The sequence below is a fragment of the Mesocricetus auratus genome, unplaced genomic scaffold (genome assembly GCF_017639785.1).
Source record: "Mesocricetus auratus isolate SY011 unplaced genomic scaffold, BCM_Maur_2.0 Super-Scaffold_100003, whole genome shotgun sequence".
NCBI classification, from domain to species: Eukaryota; Metazoa; Chordata; class Mammalia; order Rodentia; family Cricetidae; genus Mesocricetus; species Mesocricetus auratus.
Genome location: NW_024429188.1, coordinates 77,821,176 through 77,848,101, shown reverse-complemented (window position 1 = coordinate 77,848,101; position 26,926 = coordinate 77,821,176). Strand labels below are relative to the sequence as shown.

At 38.9% G+C, this 26,926-nt stretch overlaps 1 protein-coding gene across 1 annotated transcript in view; it reads left to right on the top strand.

Moving 5' to 3' along the window:
* Positions 1 to 26,926, top strand: part of Col4a6 (collagen type IV alpha 6 chain) — a 290,710-nt gene that overhangs the window by 132,588 nt on the left and 131,196 nt on the right. The window contains exon 3 of the mRNA XM_013122309.3: positions 2,915 to 2,998. Within this exon, the coding sequence (XP_012977763.1) occupies positions 2,915 to 2,998 (84 nt within the window). The remainder of the gene's footprint in view (positions 1 to 2,914; positions 2,999 to 26,926) is intronic.

Genomic DNA, 26,926 nt, shown 5'->3' with positions numbered 1-26,926 from the left:
ATCAAATCACTAAATATTTTATTTTAAAGTATTTCTTTGGTAGAATATTTTTAAGATGAAAGCAAATTTGCATGGTAGTGAGACAGTTGTACTGCTTACATCTGTTTTGCAGAAAGAATTATGTTTTGAATGAATATCTTATAATGCAGGATAAAAACATCTTTAGAGCTTTTCAGAGTTGATCAATATTTTGATATTGTTAGGTGTCAATGCTGAGAACATTGATTGCATTGTGTAAATGCTTAGTACAAATAAATGACAGGCACATATTTAGGACCAATTCAGAAATTGTTGGAGTTTTTGCCTTTATACCAAGTCAAACTTCATTTTGTGAATATTTATAAACTTAAGTTAACAACTTAAGCAAGAAATTTTTTTCTTTTCTTTATTTAATTTAAAAACAATCTTATTTTACATATCAATCCCAGTTCCCTCTCCCTCCCATCCACCAATGCCCCCCCACAAGTCTCCCCGTGACACCCCCATCCACTCCCCAGGGAGAGTGAGGTCTTCCATGGGGAATCATCATGTCTGTCACATCATTTGGGAGAGGGCCTAGGTGTTCCTCCATGTATCTGGGCTGAGAGAGTATCCCTTCATGGGGGAATGGGCTCCAAAATGCCAGTTCATGCACTAAGAATAAATACTGGTTCCACTGTCAGAGGTCCCATAGACTTCCCAGGCCTCCTAACATTCAGAGGGCTTGGTTTGGTCCAATGCTGGTTCCCAAGAAATTTTAAAAACTAAACATTCTAACATGATGAAATCCAAACACATACTAATCTGATACATGTTGAAAGATGATGGCAGGGAACCACAGAATGGCTTTGTTTCCTGTAATTAAGTCATTACATGTCTATAAAATCAGGAAACTTTTCATGTCTTGTGAAAGCATTGAAGTTCGTAGTTTGCAATAGTCTCAAGTCTGTGTAATGTGGAGACATGCCCAGAGCAAAATATTCATGCCATGTGTTCAGAACCAAGACTGCAGTAAAGCCACCAATACAGCACAGGTGAGTATGGCCAGAAATACCTTGGACTCACTGCATGTCTGGTTTTGAATTATTTTTGATGGTTCCATGTTCAAAAAGATTGTATTGTTGGGAAAATTTTTGTGACAATTTATATTCGCAGTCACATGACCCCAGATGAAGTCACAGTCTATAGTTTGAGAAGCTGTGGTTCTGTTGTCAGGAAAATTCAAGACAGAAACTGTGTTTGGAGAGGATTCCATGTTATGATAGTGTGCCATGAGTGAAGGCACTGAACTGACTTGAAGAAGGAGCCAAAATCCCAGGGGAAAGTATTTTATAGCAACCCATTCTGACGTGACTAATCTAGTCCCTCAAGACTCACTCTAGTCCTCAGGGACCAAATTTACATGTTAAGTTTTTAAAATAGAATAATGCCTGCCCATGTGATTGAAGATGAATGAGTCAGGGAGCGACTGAGGTAAGTTTTGACAGCTTGATCACATATCAGATCATTTGAGCGTCTTGGAGAACTTCAACTTGAGGTCATTGTTATCATCATCAACAGCATCATCAAGCAAAGTAGAAGGGGAAATGAAATTAGAGTCCCCAGGGAAATGAAGTGAGAGTCTCCAAGATACTGTGGGATACCACCTGAGTAATTTGAATCTGACTCATGAGGTACAGGAATGTCATTATAAGGCTGAATGATCTGTTGAAAATAAACCCGAAAGAGATGGGAGCAGGATTCAGGGTGGCTATTTTCATCTCCCACTATGTTTCTAGCATGTTCTCCCAGGTAGTCATCTACAACTTCTGCTTTGTTAATAAGTACAAATCCATATATCTCTGGACACCTTCTTCCACACCAGCCTCATACAATACACATTCTTTTGTATTCTGGAATTTCTACTAGCGAGGTAGTATCAGTATCTCCCCCCCCCCACTCTCTGAGAATTTATTGGAATTGCTTACAGGCTTCAAGACCAACAATGCTTGTGAATGGAAAGTCCAAGAATCTAGAAGGTGCTCAGTCCCACCATGCTGGGTGTGTCAGTTGGTCTTCTGGATGTGCTGACAAGGCAGGGGCAAGCAGGCAAAGAAAAAAGAACCCTTCCTTCTTCCATTGTTCTTATCTAGGCTTCTAGCCGAAGGTGTGACTTCCTGCCTCAAGATCTGGATTAAAGACATGTTGTCTTCTTGCCTTAAGATCCAGATTGTAACACGAATAATTAAAACCTAGAGACAGATATTGAGGTTCAAGCTTCAAACTGAAGGTCAGAGAAGTAAAGCAGCCAAGCCAGTAGATCTTACCTCTACCAAGCTGAAATGGTAATCCTGTCTCCACAAATTCTCAGAGGCAAAAACTCTTAGTTCCTATCTCCTCGTCCTTTTATTCCTGTCTCACTTATCCATGTTACCCCTGTCTCCACCTCCATAACACTGGTATTAAAGGTGAGAGCTCTGTTACTCTTCACTCTTGTGTAGGCCAGGGTAGCCTTAAACTCTGAGAGATTCATCTGCCTGTCTCCTGTGTCCTGAGATTAAAGGTGTGTGCCACCACTGACTATGGCTTGCTAGTATGGTTGCTGGGATTAAAGGTGTGTATCACTATTGCATGAACTCTATGACTTTTGGCTAGCTTTGCATTCTGAACCCTCAGGCAAGATTTAATAAATCATAAATAATACATCACCACACCAGATCACAAGTGTTCCCTCCGTTTCTGGATTATAGTTCATTCCAGATATAGTCAAGTTGACAACCAAGAATAGCCATCACACTAGCATAAGATGAATCTTTCTTTCAAATAATGATATCATTGGATGAAATCATTAGTCCATTGTTTGGTTAAGAGGAATATGACTAAAGGTTAGATTCCCGGGTGTAACATTTTTCCCTAGTTCACATGATCTACTAATGTTTTCTCTTTTTGTTAATAGGGACAGAAGATATCCTATGGAAAGTCATGTGGGGGCCAAGATTGCAGTGGAGGCTGTACTTGCTCTCCTGAGAAGGGAGCACGAGTAAGTTGTTTGTTGCATTGTTTATGACAAATAGTCGCAGGGGATGTTTTCTGTTTCCTTTTAAAATTAAATAGTGTAAAATTTACTCTTATGACCTCATAGCAAAGCAAAGTGATGAGAACAAGCTGGTAGGAGCTTTGCTCACTACTAATAGGCAAAAAGAGACTGGTAAAATCTCTGAGGAACCATGAAGAGCTTTCCTTCACCGACTTAATGCCAAGGCTCCCCCACAGTGTCATTGGAGTGTTTCCAAAAGATAGTTAGATTGTGCAGAACCAAATTATGATAATGTTTGTAGCTATGTGGAGAACTTAATAGCTCATTTATATGCACTTAGTTTCTCCCTGCCACTCAAGGGAACAGGTGATCCAGTTTTTATCTACAGATTGGGATGCAACTTGTCCCAAATCACTGGCTTATTGGGAATGGAATCAAGAGTGTGGGGAAGCTGTAAAGTCCAGAATTACAGGCAACTATGAAAATGGTTTGTAGATACTCTATTAAAATAAAGGATATGTTTTAAAATGCATTTTATACATTCATACAAAGTGCGATGTGAATAAACATAGCATTTCTATCAGTGCCTATATACACTTAGCCACCATGTAGTTTTCACCAAATAAACCTGTGTCTTTAGTATAAGGTAGAAAATCTATTCAAGGGCATTCACTCTACTAAAGTTACAGATAGATTTCCCCCAGAACTTATGGCTGCTGTGTAAAATTCAGATCTCCTAACTTCTAGAATTATGCTATGTTTGCATTCTCATCAAAGTCAAATAAGCCAAAGAGCTTACATCGTCAAAGGAAGGTAGTAGCATAAATGGGTCAACCAAACCTTCAAACACATAGCCAAACAGGGAACACGGTGACCGTTCCTCCTTCTCTTTCATTATCTTCCATTTGCAGTAAAGTGAAATGTCAAACTATGCCAGAATCTGAGGGAAAAGAATAAAAAAGCCATCTATTCATCAGAAAGGATCACACCCGTTATGCATTAAAGACATGAACTTAGAGAATCATAAGCTATCAGAAAAGGAAGGCATTTTAGGGTGTTCTTCATCTTATCCAATGACTGTAACAGAGGAAAAAGATTTAGAGGGACAATGACTTTCTGGGGTCACACAGAAAATTGATGACAGATTCTTTGCTATTACATGGGTCTTTTGGTTTCTTACCTGTTGCCTTCTAGTGCAGCTATGTTTATTGTAGTCACCAAGGCCATTTTTCTTTCTTTTAAAGAGATATTTATTACATTAATTCAATTTTTTGAAGAGCACTTCATGCATGTGGAGGTTGGCAGGTAACAGCTCTCTGTAGCTTTTGGGTCTTGGGGATGCAGCTCTTTTCCTCTCTTTGTACCATTTGGGTCTTAGGTACGGAACTATGGTTGTCAGTCTTGACAGAAAACACCTTTAGCAACTGAGCCATCTCCCTGGTGGTTTCCTTTTAATCAATGTGCCAGAGGTACAAACAAAGGTTCCCTTGATGTCTTTTCAGCTTTGTGGCTCCTTTCTATATGTAATCAGTAATGTGTACATATATATCTATTCACTCTTGTTCAAAATTGCATTTCCCAAATAGAATTGAAATGTATTGGGGGTTTGTTTGCTTTCCAGATTTTTTTGTTAATGGTGGTTGGGGGTTTTTTGTTTTGTTTTTAGTGTGTATGTTAATCTTTAAGGGCGTTTCTTCTACCTCTAGTTTAATGAATGGACCCTTTGCTGGTCATTATAACTTGTTCTTTATTCTTGCTACTTCCCAAAGGCAATGCTATATTGGAAATACTTAAACAGACTTTGTGCTGATAGCTACACAAATACTAAAGATAAGAATTATCATGTATACATTTTAACTTTCAAAACAACTGGAAAATTACCCCCCACAAAGTATCTTTGTATTCATATCCTCATTCCCTTGGTTTGTGTTGCCACAGTTTTGCTACTATGATGAGTGAAATCTATCCTCATTGACTGACAACCTATGAATCTCAGCACATGTTCGTGTATTTACTGCAATTTTGTGAATTTCCTTAACATATCATTTGATATGTGAAGATATGGTAAATACAAATGACCCACGTAGAAGCAGAGAATATGTGAGGTTGACAGCGAGGAGCATTTTCTGGTGGCTTATGGTGGGTGGGAAAAGGTGACTAAAACTTAACCATCAGAGAACTGAGAAACCTTTAATGACTGTTGCATTGGGATCATTTAACAGTCACTGATCTGAAGTGAGGCCAGTCCTACAGCGGGCAAACATGCCTGTAGCTACTTCACTGTTTAACCCCAGGCTGATGCTGGATTTTTCAAGATCTGAAGCCCAAGCCTGGCTTCTCCTTTGCAAACACGACATGGGCAAGGGTAGAGGAAAATGAAATATCAAATGCAGTTTCTTTTCAGTATTAGGAAGGCACAGACTCCACAGTTAAATGTGTTAATATCTGTTTGTGAAGTCTGAGATTTCTGAGACTATTTGCCAGGCTTATTGCAATGCACCAACCTGTATTTTATGAGTCAAGAGCAAGAATGTTGTGTTTTTACAAACAGGTAAGGCCCAGGCTCTTAGGACAAACTGTGAACATAAGTGTTCAATGCCACAGAACCACTGTGCCCTGTTTTGTCACCCTCCCATCACTCCTAAATTCCCAGGGAGGGACTAGCAGAGTTGTTTAATCTGGCTTCAGCATTACCAACTATGGAGGACAACCTCTTGGTCAGCTTTTTGTGCAGATGTCAGAAAGATTTGAGACTGTTTTCCTTAGCTGAGCAGACGGCCCCATTTGGATTTCAAGCTGTTCTTCTCCATCTGGGAGGGGAGCAGAAGATTGGGTCACTCCTGAGCAATGCTGCAGCCCCTGGCAGGTTGCCTCCTGCCTTGAAGAGACATCAACTACATAACTTGCTGGGAAGTATGTACTTTTCCTTTGCCAAAGGCCTCATGAACTGACTGGGATATTTCTATAACACCTAGTCTGCCTACAAACAGCAATCCAGATGTCGTGGACTGATGTCTCCAAATTATGCCATGCCCGGTAAAAGCTCTAGCCAAATGTGAGAGAACTGCATCGCACTTTCCAAAATTTTTTCTTGGGGACTGTACTACGTGACTTGCTTATCCTATGACTGAAATCTGACCCTACTATAACAAGGACAATTTTTAAAAGATGGCATTTCTCCTAGTGTTAAAAGTTATTGCCCTTAAATACAATGCTAGACATTTAAATTTAATATTTAACTTTCAAACTTCTTTCTTGGGTATAAGTTTTGTTATCGACTTGAAGAACCATTCTTTTGACTTACTCTCTTGATTTTTTTATTTTGTTGTCCTCCCATATGATTAACCAAAGCATTTCAGGTTGACATAACCACCCCTCTCATTTTCCCCTACAGGATTTGAAATCTGCACATGTATTATTGCCTATTAGTGTGTTTTTGTCTGAAATTGGGGATGTGAGGAAGGGGTCTGTTTTACCTGTCTTCCCAGGTGATTATGTACAACATGGTAAACTCCTCACTATCCACTGTATCTAAAGGATCATTAAACACATGGTCCAACAGGATGATAATGAAACAAGTAGACTGTAGTAGGATAAAGCAGGAGTTTGTGGGATACAGAGAGAAAAAGGAAAGATGTACACAACAACTGGCTAATTCACAAGGAAATGGAGAGTTGTATTGGTAGTTATTGGCACAAGTTCACTGATATAAGGAATACCATGTGTTCATAGGAGAATGAACTGACCCACTAGTGGACAGTGCATCTAGGTTCTGGACTTCACGGTAAACATACTTTGTGATGGGGGAACAGCAGCAGGATGCAGATGAACAAGAAGAACTTGAGTCATTTGAGATCAGCTTCTCAGGAAAAATGAAGCTTTATAAACTCTCAAGTTGGATGGGTCATGGCTTCCCAAATCATAAAATGGACAAATGACCTTTACCTAGGGTAATCCAAGGATTCTCTGCAAATGGCACACCAAACAACTGCTTACACCAGAAAGCTAGCAACCATTCCTTTCCTTTCCCCATCAACACCATTAATCTGTCATCAAGTCCTATCAATCTGGTAAATATTCACTTTTCTCTATACTAGCTGATCCAATCTCAATCTGTATCATTTCTTGCCTGAAGTATTGCAATTGAGTACAGTTTGGTCTCCAAGACCTTTACCACACTCTCTCCTAACCATTGTGCCTCCCTAACTTTTCCAAAACACAAATATCATTATGAAACTGTTGCTTAAAATCTTTCAGTGCCCACCCATATAGATTCACAATAAAAACTTATTTGATAAAAGTCCTCCAATACTTGTCTTTTAAGTACCTCTCCAGTACTACCTTTCATCACTAGAAAACTTTTGCCCCTTCACAAAATAAAACAGACAAAATTTTAAGCATATATATATATATATATGTGTGTGTGTGATACATATTTCATATATATGAAAATAAATATAAAATATATATTTAATATATATTTCTCAAAACCAGGTATGTGTTTTGATACCTCTACTCACTCTGAGGGTGCTATCTCATTCATTCATTGGCTGTACTTGTTATCTGCTAACTTGCTTCTGTTAATTCATGCTTTAAAACTAAATAAAAGCATCAACTTTCTGTGAGCTATAAGGCTGATCTTATATACTTTATCATCCTTCCTATTATCCTGAATTATGGTAAACTAATCACTTGTTAGCACTGACCATTCTTATGAACAACTGAAGGACACACACTATGTCTTCTTATAATGTGCATGGCTGGCAAGCATGATACGCTGTTTCATAAAGGACTGTAGTTCCAGTCTTTCTTGACATGTTCTGGGTTAGGTATGAGATCACTATAAAGCCGTGAAAGTCTCCTACCTAGAAAGGACACAGCAACAGTAAAAAGGAGGATCCAGGGCAGGCATGTCCTCATGTTCATGAATTCCACTGGTTGTCAGGGTTTCACATTCTGGTTCTTATTGTTTGCTTTAGGATCCTGTTTTCCTTAACTCCTCTGAGATTTTTTACTTTGGCTCTTCTTTTGCCAGATCACTTCTTATTTTGTACTTACAAGAGATTTGGCCAAAAGAAAATTGTTTTCTTTTGCTGCTAGCAATCTGCTCCACCAAGATAAGGGCATTCTCAAATATTTCATAAGTTTTTGACACTGACTTCCTTCTCCTTTGCACCAACTTTTTCCTTAAAGCCTCTTAATCTTGTGCAAAATGGTGGCCTTGCATTTCACTTGTTTCTTCCACTTGATGGGGAATAAGGGAGGTCGACTCTGAACAGGGAAGTAGCTGCTGGGTGGCAGTAGGGAAAGGAGGTAGGAAAAGTCCTTTTGTGATTACCTATGGCTATTTAGGCCCAGGGTAATTGATGATAATCTTAAAAGTTAGTGTCTGTGTTCTGGCTCAAGGTGTATTCTTAGTCAAGCAGATGTTCACAGATGATCTTAATCGTTTCTTTGATTGTATTGGAACATACAGGAAGTTTGTTTTCCTTGCTCGGAGGGAGGCTCCAATTAGAAAGAAGTCATGTTGCTAGAGAGGAAGGTGAATACGCAGCTATAAAGACAAGAGGACTTCTTCAGCTCCCCGGAGACCTAAGTGTTATGCCTGAGCCTTGCCAACTACTGTTTTCTCCTTGGAGGGATTCAGTATACCTCGAAGTAAAATAAGGCAGTGGATTGTGGGATCTCTAAGGACCTACCACCTCCCATGATCTACCTTAGACACTTTGTTACTGTGCTCTAAAGTTTTGTTTTACCGAGAATGACTTCTTGTGCTTTGTAGTTTTCTTTTGACATATGGAAAGCAATGCTTGACAGTCTTGACTTTTGGGTGGCCTTAAGAATTTTCCTTAATCTTTAATCGCTCACAGTTTTTTTTTCTTTTGGGGAACCAGAGTTCAAATCCAAGGCCCTACATATGCCAGCAGGCAAGCACCCCATCACTGAACTAGGGCTGCAGCCCCCACCCCGTCATGATTTCTTTCCTGCTCCCACCAGAGACTCCTAACACTAAAGTTGGGTCATGTGAAGATAGTCACAGGGGTTGCTATTTACCAGAACCATAACACTCTTTCCTGACTTGCTTAGGAATCGTGCTGTTTAGAGTTTTTTATTTAAATATAACTCTTGGTTCAGCAAGTTTCACTATCCTTGTAGTGGGTAAATATATCTCAGTCTCTGATGAGAAGGACAGGGGTCAGTCACCCTACACACCTGAAGCATTGTAAGCACAAGTCATTTGTCTTTAGAGACTATTACGTTTTCCTTTTACTGACTCTGCTAATCCATATGCCACAGAAATTAGATATCAAACCATAGGTGAGCATCTTGTACATCAATCAGTGACATATGCTTTTATCCTAGAATCTGCCTTCCTTGTCCTTTGCCAGTTATTTACCCGCATTTTTGTCCTTATTCTCTTTTCACCCTAGTCCCTAATTTCTTCCTATACTCCTCTAAGACTTCCCTCACTCTTGCTTTAGCTTTCCTGTCTCTATATCTCACATTCCCATTTTCCCCATTATGGCCTTCTCACACAACTTCCCTCTTCTGCTTACAATTTCATGAGATTGCTTCCTAGGTTCCCAGTCTGTGTCACCATCCCTTTATTCTTTGACATCTATACAAGCATGAAAAAAAATCACAGTCAGGGCATCAGGATGGAGTCTTTATAATGCACTTTACAAAAGTATCCCATTTGTCTCTAGATTCTAAATCTCAGAGTCTAGATCAGTGGTCTTTAAAATTTGGGATTAGAGGTAGGGCATGTGAGTCAATCCATTGGATGTAGAAGAAAATATTACATTTAGGATTCTATTAAGAAAATCTAAAAAGATACTAAGATTTTAAGGTTAGGGGTGTGGAGCTGAATAGTAGTGGATGCAGCATACTGTGCTGAGCCCCTAAGTTTGATTCAGAGTAAAGGAAGTAAAGAAGGAATGGAGGGAGGGAACAGAATAGTATCTGTGCTTCCTAGTTTTGTCAACTTGACATTAGACAGAGTCATCTGAGAGAAAGGAACCTCAAATGAGAAAATTCCTCCAAAAGATCCAACTGTGAGTAAGCCTTTATAGGGCATTTTCTTAATTAGTGATCGATAGGGGGGAGCCCAGACCATGGTTGGTTGTGCCATCCCTGAGCTGGTGGTCCTGGGTTAGCAGCATCCATGACCTCTGCACCAGCTCCTGCCTCCAGGTTCCTGCCCTGCTTGATTTCCTGTCTTGACTTCCTTCAATGCTGAACAGTGACATAGAAGTGTTAGCCAAATAAACCCTTTTCCTCCAAACTTGTTTTTGGTCCTGGTGTTTCATCAGAGCAATAGTAACCCTAACTAGGACACAGTGCAAGGCATTTAACATGCTGCTTCACTATATACACACACACACACACACAAACACACCACACAAACACACACACATATGCATACATACATGCATATATATATTCATGTGCACGTACAAATAGTAGAACAGACATAATTTAAGTAGTTATTAACAATATATTATAAGACATACATGTGTCAAAGAAGCATGCCTTGAGCGCTAAACATTGAGCCTAGCTAGGTCTTTATGTATGAAAATATAAGCATAGTTACTTTTTATTAAATGAAGGGGCTGTTTAATCAAAGGAATTTAGAGTCTACAGATTTAGACTAAGTTTTTGTCCTACTTGTGCCCCTTTTTTGCCCAATATATACACATATATATATAAAACAAATCAAACATTCACTAATAATAAATTCTGTAGAATCTTACTTTAAAACAATTCCATATAGATAAGATTTCACTATTTATTAAATATGAAAGCAAATTTGCACAATAATTAGAAAAGTTTGTTTTTACATAAAAACATATCTCTGCTGAATACTCGGTGCTGCAAGATATACAGTATGATGGATTATATTGATCTGGGCATGTCTGTGACAGATTGTCTAAATTAGGTTAACAAAGGTGAGAGATCCATCCTACCAGGTAGAGTGAAAAAGAGAAAGCAATCTGATTATCAAGATTCATTGATCAGTTTCCTGACTGTAGAAACAATATGAGCACCCGCCTCTTTCCCTTGCCTCCACACTTTCTTTACCATGATGTACTGTACCCTTAGAACTATAAGCCAAAATAAACCTTTTTGTTGTTATTAGGTATTTTGTTATAGCAGTAAGACAAGTAATGGCTCTATAGAGCATCTTCAACTATTTTTCAGAGCTGATGAATGTTTGGATTGTATAATTGTTGATGTGGAGAAAGGCTAGTTCACATAAATAGTACAAAGAAGTATGTGTACAGCCATTTCAGAGATTCTTGGAAATAATATCCTAATCCTAAGCCAAAATTCAATTAATAACTCCTTATGAAACTAAATTCAGCAACTCGAACATCATTTTAAAATACAACATTCTCCCACAATAAATCCAAAGATACATAATGAGGAATGATGGTAAAAAATTTAAAAGTCTTCCTTTTTATAATTAAACCATTCTATAAGAGCAGACAATTTTGTGTATGTCTTAGTTATAGTTTCTATTGCTCTGTATAGACACTATGACTATAGCAACTCTTAAAAAAAACATATAATTGTGGTGGCTGGCTTACAGTTTGAGGTTCCATCCATTATCATCATGGTGGGTCATAGAGGTGTACAGGCAGACATGGTGCTGGAGAGGTAGTTTCTACACGTTGATATGCAGGCCACAGGAAATAGACTATGACACTGGGAGTAGCTTGAGCATAACAGATCTCAAATGTCACCTCCATAATGTCACTCTTCCTCCAATAAGGCCATGCCTATGCCAACAAAACCACATCTCCTAATAGTGCCATTCACTTTAGGGGCCATTTTATTTTAAACCACCACAGTATGTATATGAAAAACACTGTAATTCATAACATATAATAATCTTAGACCTGAGTAGATGTGCTTCAGACAGCATCCATTGACAATTATGTGGCATGTTTAGTACTGAGTACTAGTGTTGTATGTTCAGAATCAAGACTGCAGTGAGGTTGTGTGGACACCACAAAGGCGAGTGCTGCTGGAAACATCTTGGATTCATTATGTATTTGACTTTGAATTAAGTCATTGTGCATCTATAAACCTTTACTACTGCCAAATTTTCTCAAACCCCACATTCAGTTACAATGTCTCATGTGGGGTCATGACCCATTATTTGAGAAGCTGTGGGATAGGCCATGCTTAAACTACATGGGGACCAGTACACAAGCAAAAGAACTCTGCATACTAGAAAAATAGTTCTCAGCAGATTACTTGTGCTTTCCATAACGAATACTAATGCAACCAACATTCAAGCCTCACTCTCAGAGCATCACATAAAGCAGCACAGTAAAGATCTCAGAAGTTGAAATGAGACAGCAAAAAGTACTTTTTTAAGATTATAGAATCTGGGCCTGGAGAGATGGCTCAGCAGTTAAAAGCACTGACCGGAGCATCTGGCTTCACATATAATGGCTCACAAACATCCATAACTCCAGTTCCAGGGAATCTGACACTTTCACTGGGCATGTATGTAGTGCGTAGACACACATACACGCAAAACACCTATATGCATTAGATGATTGATAGATAGATAGATAGACAGACAGACAGACAGACAGACATATAGATGGTTTTTGAAAGGTTACAGAATCTCGAGTTTAGGAAGGTTGGATCCAGCACCCATGTTATAAATCATAAGTTATGAAAGAGTTTCATAACACACCCGGGAATATTCTTTCTTCTCATGTTAAACATGAAAATGCTGTTCTACTCATGCCCATAATCATCTCAATGCCCTATATAATTCACCATGCTTCGACTATTGTGAATTGAAGAATATTTGGAGTGAGGAAAATATGCTTAGGCATAAAGCAGATTAGTGCAGCAAGTACTAACTCCATACTGCCAGGACAGCATCACATCATTGTTTGGATATTAAAATATGTTCTAAAGTTTTTGTCATTTAAAGGCTAAAGAAATGAACTTCATGCTTAAGGAAAGCCTAGTTTTCTTCTGTGATGACAAGTTTGTGGAGGGGTCATGTGATACCTTACAGCTCTAAGCAGGTCTTTCCCTTTTTGCAGGCCACTCACTATAAGGAAACTCACTGCAATGGACTTAAGAGAATAGAGATGAAGTTACTGAATATATGTCAGAGAAGTCCTTTGGTGACTACTTTGGGGGGTGGTTGTGTATTAATGGAAGTCTTTCAAGAATGCTCAACAAAATTAATTGCATAGCATCTCCCTTGCACACTAGTAAAAGTCGATAGGAAATGTACATTACTTTGCAGAAATTGACTTCATTGTTGTCTTTTCAAAAGGGCTTTTATTTTAACAAATGTGGCATGTATCCAATAATTTGAGGACCTTTTCCACTTAAAAAAATCTACAGATGTGGATGTCCTAGACTAGATTCTATTTTATTTTTCTCATTGTTATGTGAGGTCCAAACCCTCTAGACATGTAAGAAAGCACTCGGGGAACTAAATATTGGTGCTGGCACTTTAGGCAGTGCAAACATATTACAAACACCAGGCCTCTCCTGGAGGAAGAAACAGTGAAGTGCTTAACTTACCTAGCAATGCAGATGGTTCAAAGTCTAAAGAGTAGAGCACAAAATCCCAAAGCAGATACATTTGTATGATATGGTGTGATTAATAAAATTTTTTAAAAAATAGTTACAAAAATGTTTCTTTAGGAAGGTTAAGTTAGTGGGAGATATACAGGGTGGATTGAAGTGAGAGGCATAAAGGACAAATACCAAGCTCCTTGTTTGGGCATGCCCAAAACCTCTAGTGTATAGAATGTAAGGTTTACATTGTCCTCTGTTTAGATGTTAAATTTGTCTGAATGAGTCTACCTTAGACCACACATATATACATTTACCTGAGCTAGTGACTCCATGGGGCTTAACTTCTATTTAGATCAATGTATCATGTTGTTACTGTTTGAATGCTCTGGAAAATGGTGTTTGCTCCTTTCTCATATATTCCTCTAACCCTTTCAAAATATTGCATAGCTCCTTCTGACCTCACTGAAAAGCATTCATCCTCAAGTCAAACAGAATCCACATCACAGAGGTAGACTGTGAGATGGCTTTTCTCTGTGGGACACTAGAACCTCCCAAAGATTTCCTATGGTATCCAGGGAGGAAGATCAACTTGGTGTTTCCTACAAGGTCATCTGTTTCCTGTTCAATGAACTTTGTTGTGGAGACTTTGAATGAAAAACAGAGGTAGGAGTATCATGAGGAAAGGAAAAGGAAGTGTTTTCATATGAGACACATTTTAGTTTGATCAGTGGAAAAAAATCAGTCAAGTACCTTAGTGTTGTGCCCTTATCCTGAACCAGCTGTGACAATGGCAGGCTCATACTGTGCACAGAGTTCCTTTTTCGTTTTTGAAAACTCAAAAGAAATGCTCATTCCTTCTGCCTGCAGGAAGATTAATGTATATGATTTATTGTCGTTCATATCAAAGAAATCATGGCTTCTGTCCCTGTGCATGTCTTTGCTAGTTCAAGTAATTGTAGTGACTTGGCATTCCACTGCTTTAGCTGGGTTCCCTCACAGAGCTGACACGAGTCAGTGATTTCTGTCCCCTTCCCATGTTGCTGGGAGAGATGCCAATAAAGCTAGGAGCAAAGAAGGGAGCTATAGAGAAACATGCTGTGGGGTTCAGAACACAGTGAGAGGTAACCAGGGTTCAGGAGCCAGGTTTCCCCAGAGAGAGACAAAAGGAAAGCAAACAAAAGGAAGAGACAGGTCTAAACAGGCTCCCCAGACAGGGCCTCTTTGCTGTAAGAATGGGGCCTTAAATTTCATAAAGCTCAAGGAAGGGAAGAAGTCAGGAGTTAAATCTGCTCTTTGCCATGCAGATGAAGAATTATTAACTAAGCATACATAGAGAGAAAGAGTCACACATACAGTGAGTGTTTGTTGTTCTGAAAACCTATTTAGGCACTCTATGAACTAAAATATGTACCCAAACCTGTCTATCCACATAGATATTAATATTACTCTCCCAAATCACGTAGCTACCACAAAAGAGCTCACGAAGAAGCATGGGGGAGGCTTAGCAGCAGGGAATCCCAGAGGCTCCAAGTGCCTTTAGCATTGGTTGCTTTCTGAAGCATGTGACAGAGAGTTGAGTGGCCTAGTAAAATCCGCTATCAAGACTCCAGTAGCTGTAACTCCAGTTACTTGTGCAGAATAAGAATTTAACTTCATCCAGAGTTGCACACTTTAAATCAGATCTAAACAGGCTTGATCTCCAATAGCAGGATGGAATCCAGTCTCAGTAGCTCCACTCCTATAGCAATAAGGAGCTAGATATCTTCTACCCTGTTTTCTAGCTTGTAAGTTTGACTGGTTCTATCATAGCTTCCATGGACTTTCTCATATTCCTGGCAGAAATCTGATCCAACCCTGAAGTCAGTATGGGGTATTAACAACATCAAGAGAAATCCTCACTTTTCAGACACCCCCAACACACAGCTTCTATTCCCAAATGTGGCTAGCCCCACAATGCTGTCTGCCTGGCCCTAGGGGATTTCAGGTCACCTCACAGGTCAGCGGCAATGATTCTGAGATAAGGGGGCTCTGCTCTGACAACTGATCCCAGCAGAGGTGATAATATATTTCGACCAGCCCAAGCTCCCAGAGTGGCACTGAACCACTGACCTGGTGGACCTGCTTCCCTACCTAACCCACCTGCAGCCCAAGTCAGAGTAGCCCTTGGTCCTTAGAAGTGGGATAAACCAGGTAGGAAGAAGCAAAAATAACACAAAGCAAACCCAGTCTGGGAACTTTGCCCCAGCTTCCAAACTGGAAGTTCTCAAACATCCCTTGATCCCCCTCCCACCACTGAAATGTTTGCCTCATGAAAACAAGGAGGGCATATAAGCAAACAGGACAGACATCAGAGCCAGAAGCCACCTTAGGAATAATGCAGTTCAACTTTCGTATCTTCCACCTGGGGAGACTGGGGCTCATAGTGGAAATGAGATTTACTCTGAAGAATTATGATGACCAGATGAAAGTGTGAACCAAGTGTGAGTGAGGGACAGAGAAAGATAGCAGACAAAAGAGAAAAAGAAAGAAGAAGGGAGGAGGAGAGGGGAGGGAAGAGAAGGACAATATATAAATCCCAGCAAGGGAAGTTATGAACAGGAATTCATACTAGAGGGCAAATAAATGAATCTGTAAGTCTAAAATGCACTAAATTCTAGTGGCCAGTTAGTATTTCCAGTTCCAAGGGACTCATATAGGTTCATAAAGCATGGTGGGAAAATTTGCCATCATGGCAAATGGAGTAAAATTGAGAGGATAGAGTTTGGTTTGAGTCAAGCAAATCAATCTCTTAAGTCCTGCCTCTGCTATTTACTAGATAATCCTGATCCAGCAGTTCTCAACTAGAAGAAATGCCCCAGGGATCATTTTTCAATGTTGGTATGCATTTCTGGTTGCCGCAAGTAGTGAAACAGCTAGTTGGTAGAGTGCATGGAGGCTGATGAACCCCTTATGATGTGTAGCCCTACAATATAGAACTCTCCAGCCCAACCTGTTAGTGGTGCCAAGGCAAAGAAACTCAGAATTAGACAAATGTCTCAACCATTCTACACTTCAGTTCCTCCATTTGTGACTTGGAAATAACAGTGCTCTCAAAGGACTGTTTTGATCATTAAATATGCTGGCATATTTAAAACAAAAAATACCCCATTAATTATTGGGTATTAGTACCATTAAGCACTTTCAACTCCTTTTCCCAGTTAATCTTGTTATTTTTCCATCCCTACCCCATTAGGCATAACTCATTGAAGTGATTATTCATAATTAGAATCTCTAGTTTTCTTATTCTCCCTTGAACCATTCCTGTAAGTCACCAGTGGAACAATAGCTAGTTCTATTTTCATTTATTTAACCTGCCATCAACATTAGAAAAAGCTTTTTGGGCCTAGAGAGACAGCTCTGTAGTCAAGAGCACTTGCTGCTCTTGTAGATGAACCAGTTTTGATTCCCAGCACCTACATGGTGGCCCACAACCATCCATCACTCCAGTTGAATGGAAGCAGATGCCCCCTTCTGACCTGATGCCCTCTCCTGAGCTCCACAGGTACCAGGTACCAACATACAGGTAAAATATTTATATACATAAAACAAAATAAATAAATCTAAAAAATGCTATTTTACTCTCTTAGAAAAAAAGGTAAAAAACATTTTGGCTTAACTTTCAAGATACCAATTACTTTTATTCTCATACTACCTTTATGGACCAAGTTTCCCATCTTGTTTGTTAGAAGAGTAGAACTTGACATGATTTGTTTGTGGAAGGAGTGAACAAATTAATATTTAGAATGAGAAGTAAATGAGATGATATGTATAAGGTGCTTAGCACACATCACTACCATGCTACAATTGTTATTGTCAGTCTTCTGGACATTATTATTATTCTCTCTTACTGGATCTAAGTCTTTTGAGTTAGGATTAATATATACTTTGCCCTGAACTTTATGATGCAGAGCTTTACTCAATAGAAGATATATGTCTAGCTGGTGGTGGTGATGGTGTGGGTCTGTGTGTGTCTGTGTGTGTGTCTGTGGGTCTGTGTCTGTGTGTCTGTGTCTGTGTGTTTGTGTATCTGTGTGTGTCTCTGTGTGTGTCTGTGTCTGTGCGTGTATCCACAAAATAGTTTGTCATGGACAGGAGTAACTGCTAAGGGTATGAGAGAATGAGACTGGAGGAGAGCCTTAGGAAAGAAAAGCTTAACTAGGGTGAGAGTGGCTAGAGGCTCCTAGGAACAAGGTTCCAGAAGGGAGTTACACATTCGCCATTTGAACTCCCTTTTTCATTAAAAAAATGGGACCATAAATTGGAGGGAGTAAGCATTCATACACATTAATTATGCCAATACATTTGCCCCATGGATTTGGAAGAGAAATTGTAAAAATAGCCAGACGTTAGCAAGAATAGTACTTATCTATTGTATCTGGCAAAATGTGCAACATAAGCCCACTTTTCTTATAGTACTAGATTAACTATACTTTTATTCATCTTGAACTTTGAGCAATTTTGTTCACTTACCAGTTCCTATGGACATTTATATAAATTTTCAAATGGAATTTATATTACTCTGAGAATATGGCCCCTTAGGAGATAGGCATTAGAAAAAGTAGAGAAGTCAAATTTTATTAGAAAACTTGTGAATATTCAAAACATCCATTAGGTGTTGATGATCAAATAACATAATTTGTCAGTATTTTGAGTGAGCACTAGGTAACTATGAAATAGGATTTTTGATCCAAGTTTCTTTTTACCACTGAAAACAGAACACCTACGGTTTTTTTGTTATTTTTTGTTTTGTTTTGTTTTGTTTACAATCATTCAAGTCATTAATTACTTCCAACTATGGCATTACAGTATGGACTCTTCCTTTGCCTCTCACTACTCACATACAAAAATTGGATATGTTTCACTGTGACTTTGAAATGTTATTAAATAAAACCAATGCAATTCTAGTCCTTGGCCATCTAAACCCTAAATCCCTGTTTTCCAGATGGGTCAGCCTATCTTTCACATTGCTAGATGGTTCCTGCCCAAGTGCAGAGTAAAAAATCATAATGTGACTTACAAAGTGGAGGAAATGAATCCACAAATTCAAACAATTCACTTTGAAAAGAATAACGATTAGAGCTGATGGTGTAACTCAGGGGTAGAGTATTTTCCTAGCACATACTAGACCCTAGTTTCTATTACTATCGCTAGAAGTGGGGATGGAGAGAAATTTTGGTAATATTCTTTCAAATTAGCATTTCCCCTTCCTTGATGTTTGAACTTGCCAACCAACTCAAAGTTGTGATAAATATTAACTTCATTTCTAGATGCCCTTAACCTTTAAGGAGCCTTGTATTTAAGCCTTCAAGAAGATGCTTAATATACAAGTGATTTTACAACCACAGGTTGGCTTTTAGGTACTTCTACTGTTAAAGTTCTTTCAGTGTCCATCTGGGCTCACAGGAAACCAAGGCTCCCAAAAGAAATGTGGATAGATTGCAAAAGTAAAAGTTGTAATTCTTTATAGCTCTGTCTTAGTGGAATTTCATATTGCTGTGAAGAGACACCATGACCACCACAACTCTTACAAAGGAAAACATTTAATTGGGGCTGCCTTACAGTTTCTCAGGTTCAGTTCATTACCATCGTGGCAGAAAGCATGGTGGTGGCATGCAGGCAGACATGGTACTGGAGAAGTAGCTGAGAGTTCTTTATTCTAATCCTCAGGCAACGGGAAGAGAGATCACTAAATATAGGAGAGCTACTGATTTTTTTAGTTAATCTTGTATCCTGCCACTTTGCTGAAGGTGTTTATCAACTGTAGAAGTTCCCTGGTAGAGTTTTTTGACTCACTTATGTAAACTATCATATCATCTGCAAATAGGGAAAGTTTGACTTCTTCCATTGCAATTTGTATCCCCTTGATCTCCTTTTGTTGCCTTATTGCTCTGGCTAGAACTTCAAGTACAATATTGATAAGATATGGAGAGAGTACACAACCTTGTCTTGTTCCTGATTTTAGAGGTATTGGGTTAAATTTCTCTCCTTTCAGTTTGATGTTGGCGTTTGGCTTAGTATATATTGCCTTTATCATGTTTAAGTATGTTCCTGTTATCCCTGATCTCTCCAAAACCTTTATCATGAAGTAGTGTTGGATTTTGTTGAAGGATTTTCCAGCATCTAGTGAGATGATCATGTGATTTTTGTTTCTCAGTTTGCTTATATGGTGGATTACATTGATGGATTTTCTTTTTTTTGATATTTCTTTTTTTCTTTTTTTATTTATTTTAAGTTTAAATTTGGATTAGAAGCAAGGTTGCTTCACAAGTCAGTTCCAGGTCCCTCTCCCTTTCCCTCCCCTCCTTCCGTGCCCTCCCCCAACCCCCCATCATCCCCTCATTTCCCCAGGGAGGGTGAGGCCCTCCATGGGGGTGTCCATAGTCTGTCATTTCATCCAGGGCAGGGCCTAGACCCTCCCCCAAGAGTTCAGGGTGAGAGTGCATCTCACATTGTTGGATGGGAGTCCAAAGTCTGTGTGTATACTCGGGATGAGTACTGATCTACTGCCCAAGGCTCAATAGATTACCTAGGCCTCCTCACTGACACCCACATTCAGGGGGTCTTGATTGGTCCTATGCTGGATTCCCAAGCTGATGCCTGGGATTCAAGAGTTAACCTTTGTCAGGTCAGCTGTTTCTGGGGGTTATTGATGGATTTTCATATGTTGGACCATTCCTGAATCCCTGGGATGAAGCCTACTTGATCGTGTTGTATGATTTTTCTGATGTGTTCTTATATTCTATTTGCCAGTATTTTGTTGAGTACTTTGCATCAATGTTCATGAGGAAGATTGGCCTGTAGTTCTCTTTCCTGGTTGTGTCTTTTTGTGGCTTGGGTAAAAAGGTAATTGTAGCTTCATAAAAAGAGTTTGGCAATGAATGTTCTAAAGATGTCTGTTAAACCCAATTGGGTCATAACTCTTGTTAGTTCCTTTGTTTCTTTGTTAAGTTTCTGTTTGGTAGTCCTATTCAGTTATGAGAGTGGGGTGTTGAAGTTTCCCACTATAAGTGTGTGGTATTTTAGTAATGTTTCTTTTACATATGTGGGTCCCTTTGTATTTGGGATATAGATGTTCAGAATTGAGACTTCATCTTGATGGATTTTTCCTGTGATGAATATGAAATGCCATTCTTAGTCTCTTTTGATTAATTTTAGTTTGAATTCTAATTTGTTAGATATTAGGAGAGCTACACTAGCTTGTTTCTTAAGTCCATTTGATTGAAATATCTTTTCCCAACTCTGAGGTAATGTCTGTCTTTGAAGTTGATGTTTATTTCTTGTATGCAGCAGAAGGATGGATTCTGCCTTCGTATTCATTCTGTTAGCCTGTGTCTTTTTATAAGCGAGTTAAGACAGTTGATATTGAGGGATATTAATGACCATTGGTTGTTAATTTTGCTTGTTTTGGATTTGTTGGTGGTAGTGGTATTGTGTGTGGAGTTGCCCCTTTTTACTTTTGGTTTTTGGTAAAGTGGGATTATCTGTTGCCTATGGTTTTGTGAGTGAAGCTAACTTCTTTGGGTTGTAGTTTTCCTTCCAATACTTTCTGTAGGGATGTATTTGTGGATATGTATTGTTTAAATCTGGTTTTGTCATGGAATATCTTGTTTTCTCCATCTATAGTGATTTAAAGTTTTGCTGGGTATGGTAGTCAGGGTTGGCATCCATGTTCCTTTAGCATTTGTAGAACATCTCTCCAGGACCTTCTGGCTTTCAGAGTTTCCATTGAGAAGTCAGGTGTAATTCTGATAGGTCTGCCTTTATATATTGCTTGACCTTTTTCCTTTGCTGCTCTTAATATTCTTTCTTTATTCTGTATGTTTGGTGTTTTGATTATTATGTGGGGAGGGGACTCTTTTTGTGGTCCACTCTGTTTAGTGCTCTGTAAGCTTCTTGTACTTTCATAAGCATGTGCTTTTTTAGATTGGTAAAGTTTTCTTCTATTATTTTGTTGAATAGGTTTTCTGTACCCATTAACTGAATTTCTTCACCTTCTTCTATACCTATTATTCTTAGGTTTGGCTGTTTCATGGTGTCCCATTTTTCCTGAATATTTTGTGTTTGGGACTTGTTGGACTTAAGATTTTCTTTGGTTGATGACTGTAGTGAGTCTTCAACAGCTGAGATTCTATTCTCTCTCCCATCTCTTGTAGTATATTGGTTATATTCACATCTGCATTTCCTGATTGTTTACCCAGCTTTTCTATTTTCAGCATTCCCTCATTCTGTGTTTTCTTTATTGTTTCTATTTCACCTTTCAAATCTTGAATTGTCTGAATTGCTTTCTTCACTGGTTTGGTTGTATTTTTCTTGGCTTTCTTTAAGATATTTATTTCTTGACTGTGTTGTTTTGCCTTTTCTTCTATTTCTTGTATTTTTATTTGTTTATACTTCCATTTCCTTAAGGGATTTTCTTGTTTCCTCTTTAAGGGTCTTTAACATTTTCAAAGTTGTTTTTAAAGTCCTTCTATTCTTCATCTGGATTGGCATGTTCAGGTCTTGCTGGTGTAGTGTCCCTAGACTCTGGTGGTGTCATATTGGTCTTTCTGTTTTTCATTGTGTTCTTATACTGTCATCTTCCCATCCCTTCTTCCAGTGGGTGCATGTGGGGTCTCTCCCTCTCCTCTCCTCTTCTGGTAGGTATAGGTAGGTCAAGACATAGGTGGATCAAGATTCTGGAAGGTCCTACCTGCCGTGGTGGGTCTGCTGCACTCTGAGAAGACCAAAAATGTCCAAGAAGGGGACATGGAAGATGGGCCTAAGCAGAGGCTACACTCACCTCTCCAGTAGGTTGTAGGTGGGCCAAGCATCTATCTGTATTTTCATGGGTGATTATTTGGTATTGGAAAACCAGTTGGAGTACTCTTCCATAAAGAAGACTATTTTTCCCACTCTCAGAATTACTTAGTTGCCTATAGTTCTTTGTGTAGGGTTGAGATCTCCTGATCGCCCTCTCAAAAATACTGATGACTATTGTCATTGTCCTTGTTTAGTTCATGTTTATTTAGGCAGTTATGTTGCTGGGACTTATGTGTATAGCTTCTGACATTACTATGAAATACAACCTCACAACAAACCCCCTGTTCCCCTGGCCCTTACAATCTTTCTGCTCCTTCTTCTGAAATGATCACTGAAACTTAAGTGCAAGAGTTCCTTTGTAGAGTCACTGAGACTGCTCTGCACAACTCTGTGTTTTTATTGGTTATGGTTTTCTGTAGTAGTCTCCATCTGTAAGAGAAGTTTCTTTGATCTATTTGTGGGTATAAGACAGATATTTGAAATGTAGTTAGGGATTATTCTGGTTTAGTGAAATAGTGATTGTACGATCTCCTTCAAGGTCATGTTTTCACTAGTTGTTGGCTTGGTTTCTAGTACCAGTCATGAATTCTCTCCTATTCAGCAGATCTTAAGTCCAATTAGAGAACTGTTGGTTACCCCAATGGTATGGGTGCCACTACTGTACTCCTAGGGTCATCGGGCCATATTGGTCATTGTGGTTCATAAGCATCATAGCCAAATTAAACCTTTGGTTGCTTTATTCCTTTGGTAGCTTGTATGGTACCTTCTGATACCACAAAATCTGTTCCTCATGGATAAGACATTCAGATCAGTTCCAGCTCATGTGCCTTTCAGCCCTGTTTATGAAGTGAATGTTATCTTCAGCAATAGGGATTTACCTTCCACTTCTGGGAATGTAGCTAAAAGACAATGTTTTAGAAGTCTTGTGAAAAACCCTGACCAGCAACACAAAAGAAGGTTGGAGGTATTTGTTAAATGGTCTTTGCCTCTTAGAGGAAGAATTGTCAGCCAAGGTGAGAAATTTTTACTTTAACTACATATGTATAATTATACACAGACTTTATTATAGTTTGGGCTTTTGTTTCTTTGTTTGTTTGGGACAGATTGAGTTTAGATTTTAAGTTCTGGTTTGGTTGCCCCATGTCCGTGTTAATTATATAATCTTGGACATTTGAAACCAGTAAGCTTCAGTTTCCTCACCTGAGAAATACAGACAATAATGGCACACACATCACAGGATTGCTATGGTGTCTAAAGTGAATGTACATGGTACATGTCCCTCAAACAATTCAATAGATGGTAGGTAGAAGTATCAGACAAGGGGCATGATAGAGAACCCATCATGTTACATGGCCTGAACTCTTCCTATGCTGCCTGGCCCTAAAGCAAATTTTATATATTAAAAAAACTATTTATTAAGCAAGGAAGTACCTGACATGCAATATACCAATCAAGTTAAAATGTTCTACAAATTCTTGCCAGTTTAATCAACTAAAAGCATAAAGATCATTTTTGGCAGTCATGTTGTTTTTCCATCTTTAAAGAATTGCCAGTGATTCCCGATTGCCATCAAACAGCAAAACTCTGCTTGGCCTGGAGTGTACATAGCATGAATAGGGGTGGCACAAAGTCAGCCAGGCTATGACCTGCCTGACCAAGTAATCCTGCCAAAGAAATGTAGTTGAACAGAAGCTAATGCCCAAATTTAGTTGTCCATGCACTACTGAGATTCAAGCAATTAGGGATAAGAACTCAAATCGGACATAGGCAGGTTATCAGTTTAAGATTTACATACATGGGCATGGTAAGCTGTTGCTACACACTCTATAAGCAAGGATCCCAAAATTTGACTACCGGTAAAATTTGTCCTTAGGTACTTAAAATTAGTGAGACATGTTGCTAAGGACTTGCTTCATCTAATCAGTAGTTTTCTCATTTAGTTAGTACTATTATCATTTTTTAAAAAGCAAGGGAAACAATTTAAGCTGGAACACTGTGAAGCTAGCCTGCAATCCTAGATCTGTCTAGTTCAAACATACAAGCCCTCAACCATCATAATGCCTCCCCAAACACAGTGCTGCTAGTAACTGAAAAACATACGCGTAGCCACTTGGTCAAAATAAAACTACCTTGTCACTTAACCGGATAGCTATTGAAGTGAATGTCTTCCCTGTTATCTACTATGTAATGCTGGCAGTATACAAATTGCATATTAAAACCTTCAGAGAAAAGCTAAGAAATTCACTGAGCTGTATTGAAACAGATTACCACAGTGATTTGCTTCAGGATTTAATTCTTTTGCTGCTGTTAACAGTTTGCTTTGGCCTATACATGCATCTTGAAATTTTTATCTTAATTACCTCCCATAGTCTAAATGTTCAGTGGTCACAAACAACATAATGGTTTCTATCACTATAACTTTAAGTTTCTTATCTTCACTTCATCTATGAAAGATGGTGCAACAAGCTGGAGGAAGTGTCTCTTTCTGTCACTGAGAGCTCCTGTTAAAAATTACAACAATTTCTGTAAGAGATGATGTCCTACTCTATAAGGATAGAGTTTCCTTTCTACAGAAATGGGACCAGGAGAGAACAGGTAAAAGAGGAAAACAGTATTAAGTAACAGCCTCTGTTAGAAACTGTCTGCGTCCCTTTAAAGGATGGAGAAAGCTGAGCTACTTCAGAATGTTTTCTACTCTCTAGTCGTCAGTGGAAAGAGGAAGGAAGGGTGGTATAAACTATGTCCATTTTTATATTAAATACAAAACTGAAATTAACATTCAAAGAAGATTGTTTCCTTGAGAAGTGAGCTGCAATGGTAACTGTTTCTGACCAAGTGTACTGTAGTGAATTAATTATAGTCAATAATGTATCATGTTAGCAAAGGTACAACCATTATATCGGAACTATAATAATTATGAACAATTTAGTCATGCGCCTCATAGTGGGCATAGAAGTATAGTCTACTAATCATATAATCTACTAACGATTATAAAAGAAACTTCTGTATTTCCTTTATAACATGTATCTAAGATGCTCTCCACAATGAATAAGACAATACACACAGAGTAAACATTTCATTTACAATTTGTTTGTCTTCTTAGATATTAATTTTAAAGTACCTTCAAAAGTAATCTAAATGTTCTCCACATAGCCTTTAAAGCACAAAATTCAGGGATGTATTTTTTAACTTGACAGAATTTTTTTATTTTAATTTTAAAAAGCTTGTTTTTCATGTCAATCCCAGTTCCCTCTCCCTCCCCTCCTCCCGGACCTCCCCACCATCCCCCCATCCTCCCACCCTATTGCCAATTCCTTCCACAAAGGGGATATCTAGAGTCTGTCATTTCACTCAGGGCAGGGTCCAGGCACTCCCCTAAGAGTCCAGGCTGAGAGAGCATCCCTCTTTGTGTTATGGACACATGATGTCTGTTTGTATTCCAGGGATAAACACTGATCCACTGCTCAGGACCCCATTGGTTGCCCAGGCCTCCTCACTGACTCTCACACTCAGGGGGTCTGGATCAGTCCCATGCTGGCCTCCCAGCTGTCGGACTGGGGTCCAAGAGCCCTCCTCTGTTCGGATCAGCTGTCTCTGCTGGTTTTGCCAGCCCATTCTTTGCCAATTTGCTCATTGCTCCTCTCTCTCTGTCACTGGGTTCCTTGGGTTCAGTTCAGTGTTTAACTGTGGGTGTTTGCCTCTGCTCCCATAAGTCACTGGATGAAGGCTCCAGGATGGTTATAGACATCAAGTTCACTATCAGGAATGGCCATTCGAGGTGGTCTTTACACTATTGCTTTAAGAGGGCTTGCTGCTCTTGCAGAGTAACAATTTGGTTCTCAGCATTGGGGTCCTCACTACTAGTTCTTACTCAAGCTCCAGGGAATCTGACACATTTTTCTGACCTCTGCAGGCACGTACACACATGTATACACTCTTGTGCATGCACCATACACACACACACACACACACACACACACACACACACACACACAGTGAGAGAGAGAGAGAGAAAGAGAAGCAAAAATTTACTAAGGATTACAATAATACAAGAAATACTCTCAAAAGCTGACAGGATTATATGGTCTTAAGCTTGTATACAGCAAAGGAAACAGTAACTAGAGTGAAGATAAAATTTTTGGCAGTTATACATTGAACTGGGGATTAGTATCCAACATATATAAAGAACTGCAAAAGTTAAGCATGCAATGAAATAAATCCAATCAATAAACAGACTAAAGAGCTAAATAGATGTCTTTCAAAGGAATTGCAAGTAAACAGCATCCTTATTCATTGAGGAAATACAAATTAAAACTGTAAGAGTATATCTTACTATCGTCTTATACCTATCAGAATGGCTAAAATAAAAAACATTAATGACAGCTTATTCTGGAGAGGATGTGGAGAAAGGGGAACACTCATCCATTGCTGGTGAGAGTGAAAACTTGTACAGCTGCTTTGGAGATCAGTATGTGGTTTCTCAGAAAATTCAGAATCAATATACATCAATGCTCATCATTTCTTCTC